The 25,000-nt window shown below is 36.6% G+C and overlaps 1 protein-coding gene across 4 annotated transcripts in view; it reads right to left on the minus strand.

The window, feature by feature from the left end:
* Positions 1 to 25,000, minus strand: part of gpm6bb (glycoprotein M6Bb) — a 47,148-nt gene that overhangs the window by 2,665 nt on the left and 19,483 nt on the right. The window contains exons 1-7 of one of the 4 annotated variants that reach the window (XM_079881867.1): positions 22,490 to 22,773; positions 12,742 to 12,928; positions 10,805 to 10,961; positions 9,536 to 9,704; positions 9,345 to 9,418; positions 9,200 to 9,265; positions 2,229 to 7,643 (exon numbers count right to left, since the gene is read on the minus strand). In XM_079881867.1, the coding sequence (XP_079737993.1) occupies positions 7,563 to 7,643; positions 9,200 to 9,265; positions 9,345 to 9,418; positions 9,536 to 9,704; positions 10,805 to 10,961; positions 12,742 to 12,928; positions 22,490 to 22,538 (783 nt within the window). In that variant the 5' untranslated portion in view covers positions 22,539 to 22,773 and the 3' untranslated portion in view covers positions 2,229 to 7,562. Of the gene's footprint in view, positions 1 to 2,228; positions 7,644 to 9,199; positions 9,266 to 9,344; positions 9,419 to 9,535; positions 9,705 to 10,804; positions 10,962 to 12,741; positions 12,929 to 22,489; positions 22,774 to 25,000 lie in introns of those variants that run through there. The other 3 variants (XM_079881865.1, XM_079881868.1, XM_079881866.1) reach the window with 3 other exon arrangements.

The raw sequence follows: 25,000 nt of genomic DNA on the forward strand, positions 1-25,000 counted from the left end.
ACTCACTCACTCACTCACTCACTCTCACTCACTCTCACTCACTCACTCACTCAATCGCTCGCTCGCTCGCTCACTCACTCACTCACTCACTCACTCAATCGCTCGCTCACTCACTCACTCACTGACTCGCTCGCTCACTCACTCACTCACTCACTCACTCAATCACTCGCTCACTCAATCACTCACTCACTCACTCACTCACTCACTCACTCACTCACTCACTCACTCACTCACTCACTCACTCACTCAATCGCTCACTCGCTCGCTCACTCACTCACTCGCTCACTCACTCACTCAATCGCTCGCTCGCTCGCTCACTCACTCACTCACTCACTCACTCACTCACTCACTGACTCACTGACTCGCTCGCTCGCTCACTCACTCACTCACTCACTCAATCACTCGCTCACTCAATCACTCACTCACTCACTCACTCACTCACTCACTCACTCGCTCACTCGCTCACTCACTCACTCGCTCACTCACTGACTCGCTCGCTCACTCGCTCACTCACTCACTCACTCGCTCGCTCACTGACTCGCTCGCTCACTCACTCACTCAATCACTCACTCACTCAATCACTCACTCACTCACTCACTCACTCACTCACTGACTGGTTCACTCACTCGCTCACTCACTCATTTACACACACACACACACACACACAGACACACACACACACTAACTCGCTCACTCATTTACACACACACACACTCACACACATACATATTGTGAAGGAATAATTCACCCATAAATGAAAATATACTCATGTCAATTCAAACCTGTATGCTGTTGTATTTTGAAATACATGCAGTAATTATTAAAAACATTTATTTCTATAACACTTTTCACAACACGATTCCAAGCAGAAAATCATGATATTGATATTTATAATAATTACAGTTTTTCTCAGTCGCTTTGGTGCATTTCTCACACCACTATTTACATTTGCACAACAGTTAGTCCAACCTCCACAACATGCAGTCATCTGTGCACATCACTCATTCCTTCCAACAAACTGCAAATGCTTTTGGACATCAGTTGCTTTCATACAACTCTCTGCTGTTTTATAACATTATCATTTGCTTATGTCATGTCAGTCAAAATTAACTATACTTGTGAATGCTGAATAGTCATTCCATATAAAACTAATAGTCCTCATTTCATTGCTTGAGTCATTACATACAAAAATGTTGAACTAGTTGTCAAAATCTGTCAAGCAAATTTTACACATTTTTTTAAATCTTTATTTTTTCCTGAAAATGTCTCCTGAATTGAACAATTTCTCTCAGGTAAATCTCAGCTTTCACTGATGAGGAACGTCTGGATGTGCATGAATGATTACAGTACTATCTATGTTGTATGTTCAGTTCCAGTATGTCCTGCGATGCGATATAGTATATAGTGCTGTCTTGAGTATTTTCAGAAAGTGTCACCAAGATCTGACTTTTTTGCATTGGAAAACATTTACAGAGTATATTTGTAAATGAGTATATAGCCATTTGACTATATTGTTCATAAACAATGGTGTCAGGACTTTTCATCTTGATGACACTGACACTTTCATTGACATGAATACTTGCGTTTGAGGAATGAGCTATCCATTCTGAGCAAGTGACACGCTTTTGCAGGTTATCAACTAGGTTTTGCAGTTTGTACTAATTGATCTGAGAACTGCATTAACTGTTGTGCAAATGTAAATAGTGATGTGAGAAATGCACCACAGCGACTGAGAAAAACTGTAATATCTTCATGCCTTATAGTGCATTTATCAGATAAAAAAAATATATATATATATATTATACAGCAAATCTCAAATGCTTGATTGCTTGTATCATCAAAAAATATATCTCTTTATATGCAGATAACAAGCTTGATGAAAATATAGATATATTTTGTGACAATATAAACAATTTTTTTTAAAATAAGTAGTAAAATGTAACTATATAGGCCTAAAGCATCATGAAGTCAATAAAAGCAATAAAAATAAGTGCATTCTTTCTTGTGTGGCACAGAAAAACAACAGCATGTGGGTTTAAACCGACACAAGGGTTTATTTTCAGCCAAACTATTCCTTTACTGTACAAACATCTACAGTCTAGAGGATATTCTGACATCTATAACCACAGGAATACACACAGGACGGGGTGTGAGGGACTGAAGCGCAGCACAGCGAAGCTTGAAATGAGGGTTAGTACGAGATAATAACGACCACGGAGGAGAGTTCGTACACAAAGTAGGTTTATTCATTATAAAGGAAAAACTACAGCCACCACAAACTCAGAGTATTAAATAAATCATGCAATCTGACTGTTAATTCAATAACGCTGGATCTCAGTTTGAAAACAACAGGAAAAACACATGACGACTAGCACTGAGCCACACATTAAACACAGCTTTACTCATTGGATGAGCCACATCTGTGATTCCTGATGTTGCTACTAGAAATTAGCCGTTTTTAATAGAGGTTTAAAGGGTTCATGACATGAGGAATCAAATTTGTCTGATGTTTTGCTCCAAAAACAGCTCGTTTTGATATTACGGGATCTGTGACATCACTCAAGCAAATACATTTGCATATTCCCACCTCCAGAGCAAGACATCGACCAATAGTTAAACATCATTGCACCATAGGCTCCGCCCACTGGTATTCAGTAGCTAAACGGCTAATGTTAGCCTACACTGGATGTGTGTCACCATTCAATCCCATGCAAAACCAATTCTTGATCTTTAATCAAATTTCGATTCGATATGTGCATTGTTGTCTGCTTTGTGTTACTTTTTGACTGCGGTAAACGGTGTAATAGGTCTAGAAGGAATAAGATCCCACTGAATTAAATGTGAACCTTGAAATTTATTTAGTTTTTCTTCCCATTATAGTCAACCAAAAGTCAATAGCGATGTTTAGTAATAGTGTAGTAGCAAAAGTAATAGTGTGTTTAACCCTCAGACGGTCTTCGTTTTCGAGTCACATCCTGGGCCTTCCCGGTCAGAAGTGACCGGAGGCCTAAAAATGAAACTTCCTCCATCCCAGTAAAACCAATGCAATTTATTTTTGTTCTATAATATTTATTCTTTTTAATTTTGTATTTTGAGATAATTTTATTGAATTTATTAATATTTATGCAATATTTATGGTCTATTTTTGCCATTGAAAATAATTAAAAAATTTATATAAATATATGCATTTTTTTTTTTTTTTAATTATACAGTATTTTAGTTTAATATAGAGTCTAGGCCTTCAAAAAAAAAATGTTTGAAGCAGATTAGCACCATCTGGTGAGAGTATGGAGAGAAAGCGTAGGAGCATGGTGTAACCACTAGATGGCATCTACAGTTCTCTATGGAGAGGCATGTGAATTCCCCAGCTGTTTATGGACACATTTACTTTTTTTTTTTTTACATAATTTGTAACAAAAAATGCAATTCATTCAATTATAACACTTTTTGTAAAATAATATTACATTTTTTTATTTTTTTTTATTTTTTTATATATTTTTTTCAATTTCCCATTCATTTTCTATGGGGGTCATTTTTGACCGAAGACCACAAGTGTGACTATTTTTTTTACGACCACTTAGCATGCTCGAATCATGACCTCAATTTTTTTGTGTGTGCACATACCTAATGCCATACAAGTCACCAAGTTTCGTAACATTCCAATGAAGCTGTGATTTTTAAAAATTCTAAACAGATTTTTGTAATCAAAATGTATTGGTGTTTATGTGTATAAAAGTGTGTGTGTATGTGTGTGTGTGTGTGTGGGTGTGTCTTTTTTGTACTCTTGATGTTGTAGAGTGTCACCCCTTTACAGCGGTGTACTTTTTTTTAGGATTGAGGCCGATTTGTAGATTGTACACAAAAAAATTCGGAGAATTTTTTTTTTTTTGTCAATTTCCCATTCATTTCCTATGGGTCGGTCATTTTTGACTGAAGACCAAAATCGTCACTATTTTTTTTACGACCACTTAGCATGCTCGGATCATGACCTCAATTTTTTTTTGTATTCACATACCTAATGCCATAAAAGTTACCAAGTTTCATAACATTCCGATGAAGCTGTGATTTTTAGAAATTCAAAACAGAAAATTTATCGGTCAGAAGTGACCGAGGACCGTCTGAGGGTTAATTAACATTAATGAAACTAAGGCTGCTGTCTCTTTAAGAGCGAATGCACAGATCTAATATACTGTTACACATCTGACTTTCTCCCATTTGTCGGATCGCGTCAGAGGATTATGTTTGTTCGGAGCGTTTGAATGTTTTTGCTGGAAGATGTCGTGTCATGACCCCTTTAACAGAAGCAATAATAAAGTTTTAACAAGGTTTTAGGACGAGTTTTTAGCTGTAAATTAATGCATCTACTGCCTTTAAAAAGTTAAATTCACATAATCAAGCGTTTGGCACAATCTCCACGAGATGCTTCTGATCACAAGCTGTGATTTTAATAATGTGTCCTAATGTAAAGTTTTTAGCAATGACCTTAAATCAAAGGACACAGTTTGTTCCTAATGACAGCATGTTTTTGTTTATTAATATTAAAGCAGACAGTGTTATGATGAGCAAATCATATAATAATACATGACAAGATCTACCGTAGCGTGTTCTGATCATATAGATGCAGTTTTTTGAATGAAATCTGATCTTACAGATAATGCAACTAAATATGTTTTTTTTTTTTTTTTTTAGAATTTAAAATTATTTATTTGTATTTTGACAGTGAAAGGTCTGTGTTTAAAATAACTCCATAAAGATACCAACAATCTTCATAATACTGCTTAAAACAAATGAATAGGAATGATAAAAACAACACTGAAAACTGTAAACGGGTTCGAAGGAAGAAAACACCACTGAAACACTGGAAGGCTCACTGGCACCGGCACAATTGGCAAAATTCTGACATTTTTATCTTTATAAACTATATATTTCCCCCAGTACACCTCAGCAGAGTCTGGAAGTTAAAATCACATTCATTTTCTCTATAGAGGAATTGAGTAAAACCCCAGAGTTTATTACAGATGTGTTTCTAAAGCTTTGTAAGTGATTTACTTCTGTGAGCAAAACTCATCAAATCTTTAAATTCATGAAATAAAAATATAAAGTTTTGGTGTCAGTACGAGTTTTGATTTTGAAAAAGTCTCTTCTGCTCAACAAGGCTGCAATTGTTTGATCAAAAATACAGTAAAACAGTGAAATATTATTATAATGTAAATCATCTGTTCTCTATGTGAATATACAGTAAAGTGTAATTTATTCCTGTGATCGAAGCTGAATGTTCAGCATCATTACTCCAGTCTTCAGTGTCACATGATCCTCCAGAAATCACTCTTATATGAGGATTTGATGATCAATAAACATTTATGATTATTATCAGTAGGTGCGTTTCCATTACAGATTTGCGCAAAACGTTTGCGATTTTTTTCTAAATGTCGACAAAAAAATATTTCGAATTGACGGCGTTTCCATTAAAAAAATATATTTTTAAAAAAAAATTAAAAATTAATAAACGACCCTTAAGGAACGACCCTTATTATACTTGTGAGCGGCTCATATGAGGAGTTTCTGTGTGTTTCTCCCTCAGATCTGCTTCGAGGTCTTGATTGTGGCTTTTATTTGAGGTTTAGAATCCATTATTCCTGTAATTCTTTCTTCTTATATGAGTTTAATAAAGAACTCTGTCTCGTATTCTGTCCAAACACACCGCGTCATCTACGTCAGCTGACCTGTAAATGCACAAAAACTGTTTCCATTGCAGATTTGCCAAATATTTATTTTTCTAATTGCCTGAAAACCCCCTCATGTGAGCAGAAAAACTTTTTTGCGATAAATGCGAGTTTTTGCGAAATTGACGTGTTTCCATTGGGCGTATTTTCAATTCGCAATTTCAATTTGTGCAGTTTGAAGGGAAACAGAAACGCGTGTTGAAAACGGTCGTGCTGCTTCAGATTTCTGTGGAAACTGATACATTTTATTTTTCAAGATTCTTTGATGAATAGAAAGTTTAAAAGAACACTGTTTATTTGAAATATATTTTTTCCATCATTTTAAATGTCTTTACTGTCACTTTTGATCAATTATTTAATGCGTTCATGATGATTTATTTAAAAAAACCTGTAAAGTGTAATATATACAGTACCAGTCAGAAGTTTGGAAACATTACTATTTTTAATGTTTTTGAAAGAAGTCTCTTATGCTCATCAAGCCTGCAGTTAAAAAAACAAAAAACTAAACAAAAACAGTAATATTATGAAATATTATTACAATTTAAAATAATGGTTCTCTTTTTTAATATACTTTAAAATGTAATTTATTTTTGTGATGCAAAGCTGAATTTTCATCAGCAAGTACTCCAGTCTTTGGTGTCTTATGATCCTTCAGAAATCATTCTAATATGATGATTTGATACTCAGTTATTATCAATGATGGAAACAGTTGTGCTGTTTAATATATTTTTTTGGAATACTTTTTTCAGGATTCATTGATGAGTAAAACGTTAACAGCATTTGTTCATAAAAACAGCATTTATTCAAGATAAAAACATTTCTAACAATATAAATCGTTACCATCACCTTTTATCAATTTAACGCATCCTTGTTGAATTAAAGTACTAATTTCTTAAAAAAAAATAGTTATTGTTCCCAAACTTTTGAACGGTAGTGTATATTGTTACAAAAGATTTCTATTCTAAATAAATACAGTTCTTTTTAACTTTTTATTCATCAAATAATCCTGAAAAAAGTATCTCAGGTTATAAAAAAAATATTAAGCAGCACAACTGTTTCCAACATTGATCATAAATCATCATATTAGAATGATTTCTGAAGGACCATAAGACACCAAAGACTGGAGTACTTGCTGATGAAAATTCAGCTTTGCATCACAAAAATAAATTACATTTTAAAGTATATTAAAAAAGAGAACCATTATTTTAAATTGTAATAATATTTCATAATATTACTGTTTTTTTTTTTTTTTTTTTTTTTTTAACTGCAGGCTTGATGAGCATAAGAGACTTCTTTCAAAAACATTAAAAATAGTAATGTTTCCAAACTTTTGACTGGTACTGTATATATATATATATATATACTTCAAATACAAGTTTTTATACTTATCTTATATGACTTAATATGTCCTTGACTGATTTTCAAATACTCTAAATGTTCAATTGAATCCGATGTCATTTTGTGCATCGTCTGGATCAGAACTCTGAAGAATTTTCCAGAATCTCTGAAGAGAAAATGAATGGGAAAGCCCTTTCCTCTGACTGTCTGCATCTGTCCTGACTGATGATAATACTTTAGAGACTGCAGGAGGGATGTAAAGAGACTATATTAGGCTTCAAATTAAGCTTTTCTAGTGGTTGCAGAAGCAAATGTAAACTTTCCATAACAACACGTCCATGTTTACAGCACCTGCGTCCAAAATGCTACATCTGTATACAATCCTATATTTACACATTACATGTCAAAAGCAATGAAATGTTTCTCTCATTTGTTTTCATCTCTATTATTTTAGTCCATATTGTCAGTGGCTGCTCATCTAGGCACTTTGATGCAACTGCGTTAAAATTTAGTGCAGCAGTCCTCTCGACTCTTAAACTTCAAAACAGCAAAGTTATACGTGGTAGCCATCATGTAGATGAGCTGGTGGAAGAGAAAGCACAGATATGAGATAATAAAGAATATGAAACGGAATAAAGAAACGCATTTAGTGACAGTTTGACTATAGATGAAGTAAGTCTGTTGTTCCTGAGATTACACCGCTAACACTGTCGACACTGCAAGCGTCTGACTTTGCATGGGTGATTTTAGAATAGCAAAATAATGTTAGTATGAAAATATATGCATTTATATACGCACACACAGATTAGAAAAAAAAAATTAAATTAGAAGGCAAAGACCAACACGGGTTGCTTTGAAATAATGTTAGAAATTATTTAAATATTTAAAACATCAACAAAAAAATTACATTACAAATAAAATTCATAGTAAAAAGAATATTTGTAACAGAAAAAAATATAAAAAAATAGAATTATTTAATTAAAGAAATAATAAAATTAAAATACACAAAATTAAAATAAAATTAAATTAAATAAAGAAATAAAATTAAATAAAGAAATAAAATTAAACAACAAAATTAAAATAAAATTAAATATAATTAAAGAAAAAAATTTTTTATTTATTTAAATGTATTTAATAGTTTTATTTAATTGAATTTTAATTTTGTTTATTTTAATTTTACTATTTTTGTATTTAATTTTATTTAATTGAATTTTATTTTAAAGAAATAATAAAATTTAAATACAAAAAATTACAATTTAATTAAATTTAATTAAATAAAGAAATAATAAAATGATAATACACAAAATTTAAATAAAATTAAATAAAATTAAATAAAGATATAATAAAATTAAAATACACAACTTTAAAATTAAATTAATTAAATTAAATAAAGAAATCATCAAATTAAAATACACAAAATTAAAATTAAATTAAATTAAATTAAAGAAAGAAATAATACAATTTAAATACACAAAATTAAAATTTAATTAAATTTAATTAAATTTAATTAAATAAAGAAATAATAAAATGATAATACACAAAATTTAAATAAAATTAAATAAAATTAAATAAAGATATAATAAAATTAGTATACACAACTTTAAAATTAAATTAAATTAAAGAAAGAAATAATAAAATTTAAATACACAAAATTAAAATAAAATTCAATCAAATAAACTAAAATTAAACTAAGAAATAATAAAAACAATTAAATAATAATAATAATTTACCAGTGAGATGTAGTAGTTGTGCAATGTGTCAATAATCTAAACCGGTCGTCCGTCGACTGAAGGTGTAACACGACACATCAGACGCTTCCAGTGTAGACAGCTTTACTGATTATAATGGGATCTAGTTTTGTGGCGTTAAATCTGTTGTTCGCAACATTCTCAGTTAAGCATGTGACTAAATACTCGAAAATAAAGTAAAATATCTAATGCTCTCACAGCATAGATTCTGCTAAAGCTGGCATCCCACGTCTCCTCAAACTAACCATTAGATCAGGGGCTTAAAGCACATGGTTTGCAGGAGATGGCGCTGGGAATGAAGGGACAAAAAAAAAAAAAAAAAAAAAAAAAGAGGAGGAATAGGAACAAACACCCCATTTATATGTGATCATACGAGAAACATGTGCTTACCAGAGCAATGACAGTCGCTCCGGCTCCGGCACACGCGACGATATACAGGTGGTACGACAGGTAGAACTGCAGCACACAAACACAAGAGCATGAGTATCTACTGCGGGACAACTGAGGGAACAAGCTGAGAAGTGTGCTTTCATACCTCGCTGGTGTTGCAGATGTCACCTAGCGTTGAGCCGCAAGCTTTTCCCGGAGTCGCGTTCCATGGAATAATTCCTGTTTCGGCATACGGAGTTAACAATCACACACACAATCCTTATCAACACTGCATTTATAGTGAAGTGTTAAGGTCTCAGATGAGGAAGCCCTGAACACTGAGAGTGTCTGGCGTACCGTACTGACGCACGTCCACGCAGATGCTGTCGATGGAGGTGAGGTTGGCCACCGGCGAGCGCATGGCAGCGCAGGTCGACCACATGTTGTAGAACAGGAACACGGGAACCGCTGAGAAGCCGAAAACACCGAGCCACGCGATTCCCAGGACGTACGTCAGGAACACGAACTGAGAAAGAGACGTTTAGCAATCAACTTTTGAAATGGCAGAAAACATCTGAAGCAGCAGAACTGAACTTTCAACACTGATAATAATCATAAATGTTTCTTGATCATCAAATCCTCATATTAGAGTGATTTCTGGAGGATCATGTGACACTGAAGACTGGAGTAACGATGCTGAAAATTCAGCTTTGATCACAGGAATAAATTACACTTTACTGTATATTCACATAGAAAACAGTCATTTTAAATTCTAATAATATTTCACTGTGTTTTTGATCACGGTGTTGATTAAAGCCTTAAAGTTTAAAAGGTGAAATTTCCTGTAATATCAAGACATTAAAAAGACAATAACTAGAATGGTTTCAGACTCCACAGCGACTGCATGGGATATAATGAATTATTTCTGAACAACACTGGCCTTAATGAGGACCTTTTTTAAAGTCCTGATGTAGTTTTCAGGCTCTACTAGAACAGGTTTTCCTGCTGTAATGTTGATTATTCTCCTCATATTCTCCATTGTTGCGGCTCCTCTCTTCCCAGTCTGTCAGTAACGCTCTGTTTACTTCCTGTCTCTATGAAGCCCCTCCTTCTGAAAGCACACTGTGCTCTGATTGGTCGGCTGGAGCAGTGTGTTGTGATTGGTCGAGCGCTTCGAGTGTGTTTGGGAAATGTCCCGCCCCTTTCCACACTACTAACTAACTCAACCAGGCCCCGCCCCCTTTATTCTGCGTATGAATTATTATAATGAGGAATATTGTGACGTGTTCGTTCCCGGGAGAAACTCAAGACTACAATGGAGGCGTTTCAGGAGTTCAGGAACACTGACATAGTGAAGAACTCACTTTTTAATGCTCTAACATCAACATTACACACTAAAGAAAGATGAAAACGTTAAAAATCAATATAAGACCCCTTTAAGACTAGTGAAAGATGTCTTCAACTGGTTCTTTAGGGTCGTGATGTTTGATCCACCGCTGAACATCAGAGACAGTGAAGGTTCTGGAAAGCGACTTTGTTTCTTGTTGTAATGGAGGGACTTTTTGATGCTCAAACATCATCATTACACACTGAACACAGATGAAGTAAAGCAGAATGTGAGGGTACCATCCCACTGATGCAGCGTCCGCAGACCGTGGTCTTGAACTCGTTGTGGAGCTCCTTCACGGCACTGGTGGTGTAAAAGCCCTCGGCGAGGAGAATGATGCCGTATAAGAAGAAGAAGGAGGCGATGCCGTAGATGACGTACTGCATGAGCTGGACTCTGGAGAACACGAGAGGAGAGAACAGATGTTATTGCACGATGTAAATCTGTGACACTGAGACATGAGCTGCTAGAAATCAACATCTCTATTATCGTCCCATGAGGCTCGTCTCCCTGTAGTCAGTCATTTTATCCCTTCAAACTCATCTTTGATCACCTTAATTACATATTTAAAAGTTTTTGTCATGCCCTAAAATATCTTGACTGTAACTCGACACCCTTGCCTCATTTAGTATGCGCGGTTCTATGAATATGCAAATGAGCCCCGCCTCCACTCACTCCCTCAGCTCAGAGATCCACTGGTTGACGATCACACGTTGATCTGATTGGTTACAAGGTAGTTTGTGACGTCAGAAACACCAGCGATTTCAAAGCGTGTTTTTGAGACTGTCTTTGGTTCACTGCAGTTTTAAGGAGGAAATACTCAGCAATGCTGTCGACTTATGAACTTACACATGGTTTGTCTTAAAGCAGATTAAAAACACTTAAAGCAGATTTTCACTACCGGGGGACTTTAAATACTTAATTTTTTAACACAGCAAATGTAAGACCATCTTCTGTTGTCAGTATGCATTTACAAAGGACTTTATAAAACGGTTAGTTCCAGTCCTTGATTCTGATTGGTCAATAGCTGTGTTTTATTCACGATAAATGAATACCCAACGGTTTCTATGCATCACTACACAACACCCCTAGCAACCACTCTTAGCAACGCAAACATAATAGTTCACATTGATATTGTTCATTGAAGCTTATAGAGTATCGAGTGAGCGAGAGTCCCTGCATTTACAGTAGATATAGCATCTTCCCTCAGGTCTGTCCTATATTCATAATAAAAATCTGCAGCGTTTGAATGTCCGCAGCGATATCTTGTCATTTAAACAGTTAATGGGTTTTCCCGTGAAACACTAGTCATTTATCAGTTGAGTCTTGCTTCTCACTACAAGTTTCAGTCCTTTCAATATAAAAGTCTTCTCTACTGACTAATGAGTGATCATTAAAGGTGCAGTGTGTAATATTTAGGAGGATCTGTTGACAGAAATGCAATATCATATACATAACTATGTTTTCAGTGGTGTATAAAGACCTTACATAATGAACCGTTATGTGTTTATTACTTTAGAATGAGGCATTTCTCTCTACACACACCGCGGGTCCGCTTACATGTTTCTACGGTGGCCCTGAACGGACAAACACGTTTCGTCACTATGTTGTTCTTCGTGCAGAGAAGTGAACTAAAGCCAGCGAATAAAACACTGACACAATGATGAACAGGTAACAATAACATTCGCAATAACATATCGTTTTACTGAATAATTAAGTAAACCTAATTTCTTCATTAATCCTCATTGTTTAACTGGCTACTCTCTGCTGTCTCAGACAACGACATCACTTCCTGTCGGCCACCGTAACTTCTGTTGGGTGCGATTCACAACCTCACCACGAGATGCCGCTAAAACTGACACACTGCACCTTTAAGACAGTCTTTGCCGCCATCTAATGGTGAAATAATGTGTGTGACTTCGGCTGCTGTTCACGGTCAGGGACTATTTTTTCCAGCGGAAGGTTTTTAGTGATATTACTACACGAAAGTTGCATTGATATATATTTTTCGGCTTTAATATTTGTATTGTGTGATTATAAAAGCAATAAGGCACTCGAGGCTAGTGCTGTATCGTAAATAAGTATCGAGTATCGAGTTATGCAAGTATGCTGTATCGAGTACCTTATTGCTTACATGCAATATAAGCAACACACACACACACACACACACACTCACATGTCGGTCAGCATGGCGTGGTCGCTGGTGATCTTGGAGAAGTGGTTCTCCAGGATCGTGAGTGTTCCCGTGAGAGCGACGTGTCCACATCCGCAGAACAGAGCCACTCCGGAGAAACACAAGATGGTGGCCAGCAGAGACGCGTACGGCACGCCTCCCAGACACTTGATGCAGCACTCAAAACAACCTGCACACACACACACACACACACACACACACACACACAGTTAATAATCAGTGCAGTTTTAAGGGTTATACTCAACATGCATGCTTCACATTCCTGGATGCATATGTTTTAAAACGACTGGCGCTGGGCAACAATTAATCGCGATTAATCGCATCCAAAATAAAAGTTTGTGTTACATAAATATGTGTATAATTATTTTGTATACGTATATAAAAATACAGACATGCATGTTTATATTTTAGAAAAATTTGTTATTTATATCTAAAATATTTATATATTATAATATAAATTATGTACAATGCATAAGCTTTATACATGCAAATACTTCTTAAATATATACACGCATATGTGTGTATTTATATATACAAAATAAAATATTATTTAAAATAAGTGTGTGTGTGTGTGTGTGTGTGTGTGTGTGCGCTTCCGCTAATGTTTACGCATAAGGTCACGTGTGTGTGTGTGTGTGTGTGTGTGTCTGCTTGTGTGTGTGAGTGCGCTTCCGATAATGTTTACGCATTAGGTCACGTGTGTGTGTGTGTGTGTGTGTGTGTGTGTGTGTGTGTGTGTGTGTGTGTCTGCTTGTGTGTGTGAGTGCGCTTCCGATAATGTTTACGCATTAGGTCACGTGTGTGTGTGTGTGTGTGTGTCTGCTTGTGTGTGTGAGTGCGCTTCCGATAATAATGTTTACGCATTAGGTCACGTGTGCGCGCATGTGTGTGTGTGTGTCTGTGTCTGTGTGTGTGTGTGTGTGTGTGTGCGCTTCCAACAATGTTTACGCATTAGGTCACGTGTGTACGTGTGTGTGTGTGTGCGCTCCCGATAATGTTTACGCATTAGGTTGTGTGTGTGTGTGTGTGTGTGTGTGCGCGCTCCCGATAATGTTTACGCATTAGGTTGTGTGTGTGTGTGTGTGTGTGCGCGCTCCCGATAATGTTTACGCATTAGGTCGTGTGTGTGTGTGTGTGTGTGTGTGTGTGTGTGTGTGTGTGTGTGTGTGTAAGTAAGAGAGTGCGCTTCTGATAATGAGACTGACATTAGGTCACGTGTGTGTGTGTGTGTGTGTGTGTGTGTGTGTGTGTGTGTGTGTGCTTCCGATAATGTCTACGCATTAGGTCACGTGTGCGCGCATGTGTGTGTGTCTGTGTCTGTGTGTGTGTGTGTGTGTGTGTGTGTGTGTGTGTGTGTGTGTGTGTGTGTGTGTGTGTGTGTGAGAGTGCGCTTCCGATAATGTCTACGCATTAGGTCAGTAGACGGAGAGAAGACGGTCTTCTGTGTCGGTCTGAACACATCGGATCACATGAGCGTTTACACTACGAGAGTAATCGGGTTTGAATGTGTTTTGGACAAACTCTCCGATTCGCTCGACCAAACGCATCGTAATACCAGCTGTGAACAGGCTATGAACCGTTTCTGAATGGAAAAGACCTGCATGAAAAAACTTCAAAAACTCTTTTTTTGTCCTTCACGGAAAAAAAAAAACAAGGAAAAATAACAACATGAGAGTCAACAAGAGATTGCTCTGGGCTGGCAAACGTTTCTCTGCCATAAAACTGAGAACTAATTAAAAACAGAGTAAAGCAGAGATTGAACAACACAAAAAACTAATGAACTGCATATGTGTGTGTGTGTGTGTGTGTGTGTGTGTGTGTGTGTGTGTGTGTGTGTGTGTGTGTGTGTGTGTGTGTTTTGCTTCCTCAGTCTGGGTTTACAAACAAAAACAAAACAATAACACAACTGCCCATTGGTTTTACCAGTGTTACAAGAATGAAGAGCACAACAACACTGCAGAAATACTGGAAAAAACTAAATCACAGGCAGAAATAATTAATGGAGCCTTTTATGGAAATGTGAGAATCTGTTTGCCTTCCTTAGCCGCTCATCATCCACACACTCCGAGTCTGGACACGCCATGATTTATCATGATTTATAAATAAACCAAAGCCTCTTTTAAACAAGACATGAAAGAAGAATTCTGTGCTGTGAAATAAATCCGCACTATATCTAAAGAGTTAAACAGGAGGAGGATGTGGAGCATTGATGCCAGAGTTTGGTAGAAACTAACTTAGTAGTGGTAAAGTAGTAAAGTAGTGACGCTGCTGTTTTAACTAATACATTATTTCAATAACTGAACAATTACATACATAAACATTTAATTTGAAAGGAAGACTTTTGGCCTTGTGATATTATTTCTGATATATTGTTATTATTGTAATGTTTTTATTCAGATTTTTGTTCATAATTTTCTTTATTCTCAACCTTTTCATTAGGATTTTTATTACTGTAAAAATGAAAGCAGCATAACAAATACTACAATGACAAATATCAATGTTTTAAATAATTTAAAAAAATACTTTTTTTCACATTACAGTAATTAAGATGTTTGGCATTAAAGTAACGAAGAAATATGCTTAATTGTCTTGAAAAGTTGAATTTAAGTTAAAAAAAAAATTCAAATAAAATAAAATAATAATATGGGAATGTGAGGAAAATAATTAAATGAAATAAAAAAAGAATATATATATATATTCTGATAATGTGAGAAAAATGTTTTCAAAAATGGGATAATATGGGAATGTGAGAAATATTTAAAAATAAATAAATAAATAAAAATGGGATGATAATAATATGGGAATAATATGAGAATGTGAGAAAATAAATAAACAAATTTTAAAAATGGGATAATAATATGGGAATGTGATATTTAAAAATTAATTAATTAATTAAAATGGGATAATAATATGGGAATAATATGAGAATGTGAGAATAAATAAATTAATAAAATAAAAATGTGATAATAATATGGGAATGTGAGAAATATTTAAAAATAAATAAATAAATAAATAAAAATGTGATAATAATATGGGAATGTGAGAAATATTTAAAAATAAATAAATAAATAAATAAAAATGTGATAATAATATGGGAATGTGAGAAATTAAATAAATAAATAAATAAAAATGTGATAATAATATGGGAATGTGAGAAATTAATTAAATAAATAAATAGATAAAAATGGGATAATATGGGAATGTGAGAAATATTTAAAAATAAATAAAAATAAATAAATAAAAATGGGATAATAATATGGGAATAATATGAGAATGTCAGAAACAAAATTAATTAATTAAATAAAATGAATTAAAAACGGGATAAATAGGAATTAGAGCATTTGTTTGCCGCCTTAGTTGCTCATCACCTTATAACTTATAACTAACTAAAAGGAGAAAACTTCCTGGAGGAAGAAATGTGCTTATTTGTCATGAGTTACATCGCAAAAAAATATTAAAAAAGGTACTAAAAATAGGTTTCATTTAGAAACATGTTTAACAACCTCAAATGATGACGCTGGAGTCTATGTACATTCCGCCCTCATCCGGGAGCAGAAAGCCCAGCAGTGATTAATGCAAGGCCATTGTGCACAGTCCCGATCCTGAACGTTCCTCTACACAGAGGCCTGTTTCCCGGCACACAAAGGCAAATTAAAGCAGATTTATTAAGCAGCGGAGAGGCCTTTCAGATCCCGAATGTGTCCCACAGTTCGTGCCCAGCATTTATGAGGCTCACCGGGTGAAAGCATTCTGTGCTGGTGAATAGAGTTTCCATAGCAGCGAGTTAACCACAACCCAGTGAGTACTGGCCACGGCACAGTCTCTCACGACCCACACACACACACACACACACACACTCTTATGAAGCCACTTCAATGCTACAATCTATTCCCACCCTTTCCAGAAACACTTGGGGAATCTTGTTTACTGTCCCGTGAGCTACAGAAAACCATTATACGGTTTTAGTCAACTGACTAAAATAATCGGATGATTCATATCCAATGAACGAATCAGTCTGACGTTAAAAACAGCTTCATATTATGACAAAACAGGCAAGCTAAAAAAAAAAACACTAATTTGGTATCAGAGTCTGAATTAAGCGTCTTCATTTGTAATAATTACGGATTAAGTACTATTTTAATTACATTTAACAGTAGAGTGACAGTCACGGAGGTTTTCGAAACATCACAATTAATAAATAAATATATATTGTATATCTTAAAAATATGTATATCATGGCCACAATTTAACAATTCGTTCCCTTGTTTTAGTTAAATAGTGGCCATGAATTAAGAATTTGTTCCGACGACTTAATTTGTTCCCTTGTTTTAGTAAATCGTGGCCACTTTAAACTAATTTGTTCCCTTGTTTTAGTAAATTGTGGCCACTTTAAACTAATTTGTTCCCTTGTTTTAGTAAATCGTGGCCATAAATTAAGAATTCGTAATGACGACTTAATTTGTTACCTTGTTTTAGTAAGTCGTGGCCACTTTAAACTAATTTGTTCCCTTGTTTTAGTAAATCGTGGCCACTTTAAACTAATTTGTTCCCTTGTTTTAGTAAATCGTGGCCATAAATTAAGAATTCGTAATGACGACTTAATTCGTTAGTTTGTTTTAGTAAATCGTGGCCATAAATTAAGAATTCGTTACGACGACTTAATTCGTTACCTTGTTTTAGTAAGTCGTGGCCACTTTAAACTAATTTGTTCCCTTGTTTTAGTAAATCGTGGCCATAAATTAAGAATTTGTAATGACGACTTAATTCGTTAGTTTGTTTTAGTAAATCGTGGCCACTTTAAAATAATTTGTTCCCTTGTTTTAGTAAATCGTGGCCATTAATTAAGAATTCGTAATGACGACTTAATTCGTTACCTTGTTTTAGTAAGTCGTGGCCACTTTAAACTAATTTGTTCCCTTGTTTTAGTAAATCGTGGCCATAAATTAAGAATTCGTTACGACGACTTAATTTGTTACCTTGTTTTAGTAAGTCGTGGCCACTTTAAACTAATTTGTTCCCTTGTTTTAGTAAATCGTGGCCATAAATTAAGAATTCGTAATGACGACTTAATTCGTTAGTTTGTTTTAGTAAATCGTGGCCATAAATTAAGAATTCGTAATGACGACTTAATTCGTTAGTTTGTTTTAGTAAATCGTGGCCATAAATTAAGAATTCGTTACGACGACTTAATTCGTTAGTTTGTTTTAGTAAATCGTGGCCATAAATTAAGAATTCGTAATGACGACTTAATTCGTTACCTTGTTTTAGTAAGTCGTGGCCACTTTAAACTAATTTGTTCCCTTGTTTTAGTAAATCATGGCCACTTTAAACTAATTTGTTCCCTTGTTTTAGTAAATCGTGGCCATAAATTAAGAATTCGTAATGACGACTTAATTCGTTAGTTTGTTTTAGTAAATCGTGGCCACTTTAAACTAATTTGTTCCCTTGTTTTAGTAAATCGTGGCCACTTTAAACTAATTTGTTCCCTTGTTTTAGTAAATCATGACAATAAATTAAGAATTTGTTACGACAACTTTATTCGTAACCTTGTTTTAGTAAATCGTGGCCATAAATTAAGAATTCGTAATGACGACTTAATTTGTTACCTTGTTTTAGTAAATCGTGGCCACTTTAAACTAATTTGTTCCCTTGTTTTAGTAAATCATGACCATAAATTAAGAATTTGTTACGACAACTTTATTCGTTACCTTGTTTTAGTAAATTGTGGCAAAGTTGGATTAATTTGTTCCCTCATTTTAGTAAATCATGACCATGAATTAAGAATTCGTTCCCTCGCTTTAGTAAATCTTGGCCAAGTTTAACTAATTCATTCCCTCGTTTTGATTGAACTAAAACAAGGGAATGAATGTGCTTCTACGTGGCCACAATTAACTGAAATGTTACTGAAAAATTCGTAAAATATGCTGACGTATTAGTGGGAACAAACACATTAATTCATGGCCACGATATGCGGGGCTCCACATACACCAGAAATCAGGATACAGAAATATTTTGATAAAAGAAAATGTATTGACTTTATGACAAAGTACAAATCTCCTTCCAGCGTCATTACTTTAAAGCATAACATCTCATAAAATATTTAAATATTTATGTTTATATAATTTTTTATTATACTGTAAATAAGTTATATTTTTATAATTATTTACTTGATTTTTTAAGAGAGACTTTTTCCATTGCAACATTATATTCCCAATGCTGTAATATTCCCGGGTGTTTTTCTTTTGATTATTCTAATTTTCTTCAGAATGAAATACTACAGAACACTAAATAAAGTCATAGTCATATTTCTTCACTAACCTTCTTGTTTCGCCTCTAATAATGTTTGTTTTCAGAGGAGCTGATGCTGTATTTATTGCACTGAGCTTCATTCCTCAAACACTGAAATGCTGTCATTACACATCACTTATAAAATGCATCTCCTAAAACACACACAAACATGCCACATTCCCGAATTATGAGCCGCATTTCACTCTTTCCAGCTCTCCATGCCAACATAAAGCGGTGATCATGCCTGACTCCTGACTCCTGACCACAGTCATATTTCAGACTTTTTTCCCCTCCATATATTCACCGAAATGTGGTCTGTCTTTAAAATGGCACAGATTTAGCTCACTTAGTGTTGATGGCAGTGGAAAAACAAAGAGTTCTGAATTAAGTTTGGTGTCCACAATGTTGTCACTGTCATGTGACCTCCTGTGTCAGTTGTGATGCTTCACAAGGCGCGTTTCCATTACAGATTTGCAGAAAACTTTTGCAATTTTTTTCTAAATGTCGATAAAAAACTATTGCGTTTCCATTAACCGATGTTATGTGACTAAAACGTCATCTTTTCCTCTCGCGATAAGTCATTCTAAAAATCAGGGCAACGGATGTTGGTAGGTTGATATATATATATATCTCAGTCACTGCACTAGACATTATTATTATTAATCGAAGGAGCCGTAGGTGTTTTATCCAGGCATTAATGGCAAGGAAAGACCCTTATACTTGTGAGGGGCACATGAGGTGTTTCTCCCTTATATCTGCTTCAAACTCGTGATTGTGGCATTTCTTTGAGGTTTAGAATCCAGTATTCCTGTAATTCTTTTGTCTTTTATGAGTTTAACGTTTGTCTCGTCTTCTGTCCACACCGCTCCATCTACTTCAGGTGATTGTATATGCAAATTTTTGCAAAACATTCCTTCTTCGAATTGCCTGAAAAGCCACCTCATGCGGGCGTAAAAAAGGAGGAAGAGGAGGAGGAGAATAGGAGGAAGAGGAGAAAAGGAGGAAGAGGAGGAGCAGAAGAGAGGAAAAGGAGAAAAGGAGGAAGAGGAGGAGCAGAAGAGAAAAAGAGTAGAAAAGGAGGAAGAGGAGGAGCAGAAGAGGAGAAAAGGAGCAAGAGAAGAGGAGGAGCAGAAGAGAAGAAGAGGAGGAAGAGGAGGAGCAGAAGAGGAGAAGAGGAGGAAGAGGAGGAGCAGAAGAGGAGAAAAGGAGCAAGAGGAGCAGCAGAAGAGGAGGAGCAGAAGAGAAGAAGAGGAGGAGCAGAAGAGGAGAAGAGGAGGAGCAGAAGAGGAGAAAAGGAGCAAGAGGAGCAGCAGAAGAGGAGGAGCAGAAGAGAAGAAGAGGAGGAGCAGAAGAGGAGAAAGAGTAGAAAAGGAGGAAGAGGAGGAGCAGAAGAGGAAAAGAGTAGAAAAGGAGCAAGAGGAGGAGCAGAGGAGGAAGAGGAGGAGCAGAAGAGGAGAAAGAGTAGAAAAGGAGGAAGAGGAGGAGCAGAAGAGGAAAAGAGTAGAAAAGGAGGAAGAGGAGGAGCAGAAGAGAAGAGGAGGAAGAGGAGGAGCAGAAGAGGAGAAAAGGAGGAAGAGGAGGAGCAGAAGAGGAGAAAAGGAGCAAGAGGAGCAGCAGAAGAGGAGAAAAGGAGGAAGAGGAGGAGCAGAAGAGGAAAAGAGTAGAAAAGGAGGAAGAGGAGGAGCAGAAGAGAAGAGGAGGAAGAGGAGGAGCAGAAGAGGAGAAAAGGAGGAAGAGGAGGAGCAGAAGAGGAGAAAAGGAGCAAGAGGAGCAGCAGAAGAGGAGAAAAGGAGGAAGAGGAGGAGCAGAAGAGAAAAGGAGCAAGAGGAGGAGCAGAGGAGGAAGAGGAGGAGCAGAAGAGGAGAAAGAGTAGAAAAGGAGGAAGAGGAGGAGCAGAAGAGGAGAAGAGGAGGAAGAGGAGGAGCAGAAGAGGCGAAAAGGAGGAAGAGGAGCAGCAGAAGAGAAGAAGAGGAGGAGCAGAAGAGAAGAAGAGGATGAAGAAGAGGAGGAGCAGAAGAGAAGAAGAGGAGGAAGCGGAGGAGCAGAAGAGAAAAGGAGCAAGAGGAGGAGCAGAAGAGAGCAAGAGGAGGAGCAGAAGAGAAGAGGAGGAAGAGGAGAAAGAGGAGGAGCAGAAGAGAAGAAGAGGAAGAAGGGGAGAAAAAGGAGGAGCAGACAAGGAGAAGAGGAGGAAGAGGAGGAGCAGAAGAGGAGAAAAGGAGCAAGAGGAGGAGCAGAAGAGGAGAAAAGGAGCAAGAAAATGAGAAAAGGAGCAAGAGGAGCAGCAGAAGAAGAGAAGGAGGAAGAGGAGCAGCAGAAGAGGAGAAAAGGAGGAGCTGAAGAGGAGGAAGAGGAGGAGCAGAAGAGGAAGAGAAGAGCAGAAGCTCCTCATGGAGATCCAGCACAGGTCAGGACTCAACTCGTCCACAGACACACACTGCTCTCAGAAACCAGTTCACTCTCCGCCAGTGTCCTGCTGGTGTGTGTCTGAACATTAGGAGGTTCCACAGATCCTCACAAGCGTGTGCAAGCTCTACAGAAATATGTTCATGCCATGGACAGAAATTGTCGCAAGTAAATGAACATAAACAGAGAAAATAGCAGCTAGGGCTTCCTCGCGTCTCTAAACTTCAGCCAGACCCTCGGCCTCTCATCATGAAACTTGCATGTTCTGGAAGATCATTATAGTCGTAGTGCAAGTATCAGACAATCAGAGTTTACACACACACACAAATAATCCGTTCATCATCAGATTTAGAGCTCAATTGGACTCAATTCATATAAACACCTCAATAAATCTGTTTCAGTTTGATCCACATTACATTTTGATTGGATTGAAAGTAGTGATGTAATCAAATTAATGATTTAAAAAAGCTAAGCTTGAATCTGACTATTTTTCTCAACTGGATTTAAAAACATCTATTCAAAATGTCTATCAAACTGGTCAATGGATGAGAATGAATATTTGCAATAAAAAAAAATGTCAGCTTTAATTTTCAATGTCATCAAGGCAAAAATGACAATCATACATGACGCATATGCGCAAGAGCTGAACTTCTGTTTGTAATGCATGCAATGCACATGTAAACGAAAACATGAATCTGATTATAAAGTTTAGGGTTCTTATAACAGAACTTTCAGAATCTGAAATCAGATTGGATGGATTCCGATTGACGAAAATGAGTGCATGTAAACATCCCTAGTGTCGAGCAGAATATCCAGTTCTCTGAAGAGAGACAAAGATCTCTGAAGACTTGGACCAATGACAGAACAATGCATGAAATAATAGTTTTTGGACTTTCATCAAAAGTTGTTTGGCCTCAAACTATGCCTGAGTTGAACACATAACATGCACTTTAAAAATCCAGTTAACAACCAGCTATAAAAGAAGCCCATGTGACGCAGTGAATCAAACGCAGTGGGAATAATGAAGCGTCACTGGTACCTCGTTTCTCCTGCCGTTCATCGTCAGTGTCGTCATACGAAGTTTCCATGGCAGAAATCCACAACACAATCCTCCTTCAAACTTTCCCAGTTCTATTCCTTCGTTTTCTGTCTGTTTCTCTCACTCTCTTCCTCTGCTTTTCTCAAATATCTCTTCTTATTGCTCTCGCCCAGAACCCACATAGACACCAACTAAAGATGTTTCCCAGTCACGTCTACACCAAATCACGGACTCATTCCCAGACCAGCACAATACCAGTGAAGGAGGAGGAGGAGATCTGACAACACTGAAGTCCAACACACACTCACATGCATTTATTAACATATTTAAAAAGCCACTGGCCACAAACTAGCCTTCCATCTGCTGCCCGACCCATGAGGACCAAAGAAAGGGGGAAGGTTTTCCCTGGACAATGGAAGACAGAACGGATGGTGGACGTGAAGAGGAACGGAGAGCAAGAGCAGATGGAGGAAGACAGAGGTAGAAATAAGAGACTTGGACCATGCATTAAATAATAGTTTTTGGACTTTCATCAAAAGTCGTTTGATCGAACAGATTAAAAAGATAAAGAACTGACAAGAACAATAACATGCAGCTTTAAAGCAGATTCTGTGGCAGGACTGATCCTCATGGGAAGTTTGGGAATCGCACACAATGCAGCTTCATGTCTTTTTTTTACTAGTTAGCAAGAACATTAGGCGTGCAATTCATGCTTTATCTGTATTTTAGCGTTCTTGTGCTGCCATAGAGAGTTTGGCTGTGCAAGACCGTCACTAGGAATGGGCGACATATTATGGGCAACATATTATTGGGTTGGGATGTCTGGATCAGTTTTAAAATGGTTTTCATCCTACCTTTCTGGTAGAAGTTTTAGTGTTTATGTGAATCAGATCATGTCTGAAACTGCAGAGTTGTCGTGTGGGGTACCTCAGGGTTCTGTCTTGGGACCTATTCTGTTCCTCTTGTACATATTTCCAGACTGTAAATCCAGACTGTAGTTTTTTAATGCCAAAAGCTTTTAGTAAATCTGGCCCTAAATATTTAAGGGCACACTATGCAGTTTCCGTTTTTCTCAAACAGCGCCCCCTAGAGTCGCTGTGGAGTGCTTGTATTTAATGTTACTGTCGTAAATACCACTCACGCAGAGCCGTCTCTGCACTCTTCCGACCGCGCTTTCGTCGTTTTCTTCGTCGACTCTGCCATGATTCACGTCTGAAATGCGTGTGTCTTCCACAGAGGCTCTTCATATGTTGTTGATGTGTGTGACGTTGTGCCGTAAAGCAAGTCGTGATTCTCGCGAGATTTGTCGGGGCGCCACCTCTCAAACTTGCATTGCTGGTTTTGCCAGCGGCGTCCCCCCTCCACTTTGCTATCGGGATGATTCGCCCTACTACGAGTTCGTTTACCATCGAAATGATTTCGAAGCTGTTATATTAAGGTACAAATTTGTTTACCTGCATGTCATGTGACCATTAACCAACTTCAGAGAACCATGAACATGCAAATGTGTCGTTAAAATCTCAGGGGACTTCAAGTTAATATTTCAAGTAAAGGTAACACTTTATTTTACAGTGTCCTTGTTACATATGTTACATGTACTTACTGTAGTAAAAACAGTAAATTATGCGTAATTACTTGGAATTAACACTCAACCAAAGCCTAATCCTACACTATAACCCTATAGTAAGTACATGTAGTTGCTTAATATTACTCAGCACTTAAATGTATAGTTACAGTGTAACAAAGACACCTTAAAATAAAGTGTAACCCACCTTACTATAGGGTTAGGGTTTGTTTGAGGGTTTAGTTGCATGTAATTATGCATAATTTACTGTTATTAGTATGGTAAGTACATGTAACATATGTAACAAGGACACTGTAAAATAAAGTTATCAAAATGGCGTTACCAAAAAGGCCTTACCAAATAAAGTGTAACCCAAGTAAATAACCAATGATCTACATTTAAAAAAAAAAAAAAAAAAATTTGTGGTGGTGCCGATCATTCTGATGCAACCTGAAGTAGAATTATCCTGCATAATAAATTGAAAGCAATAAAATAAACTCCCAGATAGCTCTGTAAACTATGTCTTTGCAGCTGATGGAGTCGAAGCGCTGTTGATTGCAGGAGGACGGCATTGTGTGCGCCAACACGGGGTAATGAGGTTGAATAGTGGTCTAGTGTTCACTCACCCGTGAGCATCAGCTCTGTCTGACACACAAAACAGAAGCTTCTCAGAGCCCCGTATGTCCTTCACAACACACACACACACACACACACACCTCACTCAGCTTCCCAAGGGCCGACGGAGAGCCCAGATTCCCACAAGCTGTCTGGGATAACTGGAGGAATGTGGATCCGAAAGGAAGACGGGGGGATGTTCAATCATAGATCATGCGTCTCAGAATCTCATACTGGGTTTAATAAGCGAAAATCAATTTAGTCTTTTAAACTCTTTTAACTCGACGACCTTTCTGTGAACTCATATTACAGGCAAAACCACGACCGCATAC

Source organism: Squalius cephalus, assembly GCF_949319135.1.
Source record: "Squalius cephalus genome assembly, chromosome: 9".
Taxonomy (NCBI): Eukaryota; Metazoa; Chordata; class Actinopteri; order Cypriniformes; family Leuciscidae; genus Squalius; species Squalius cephalus.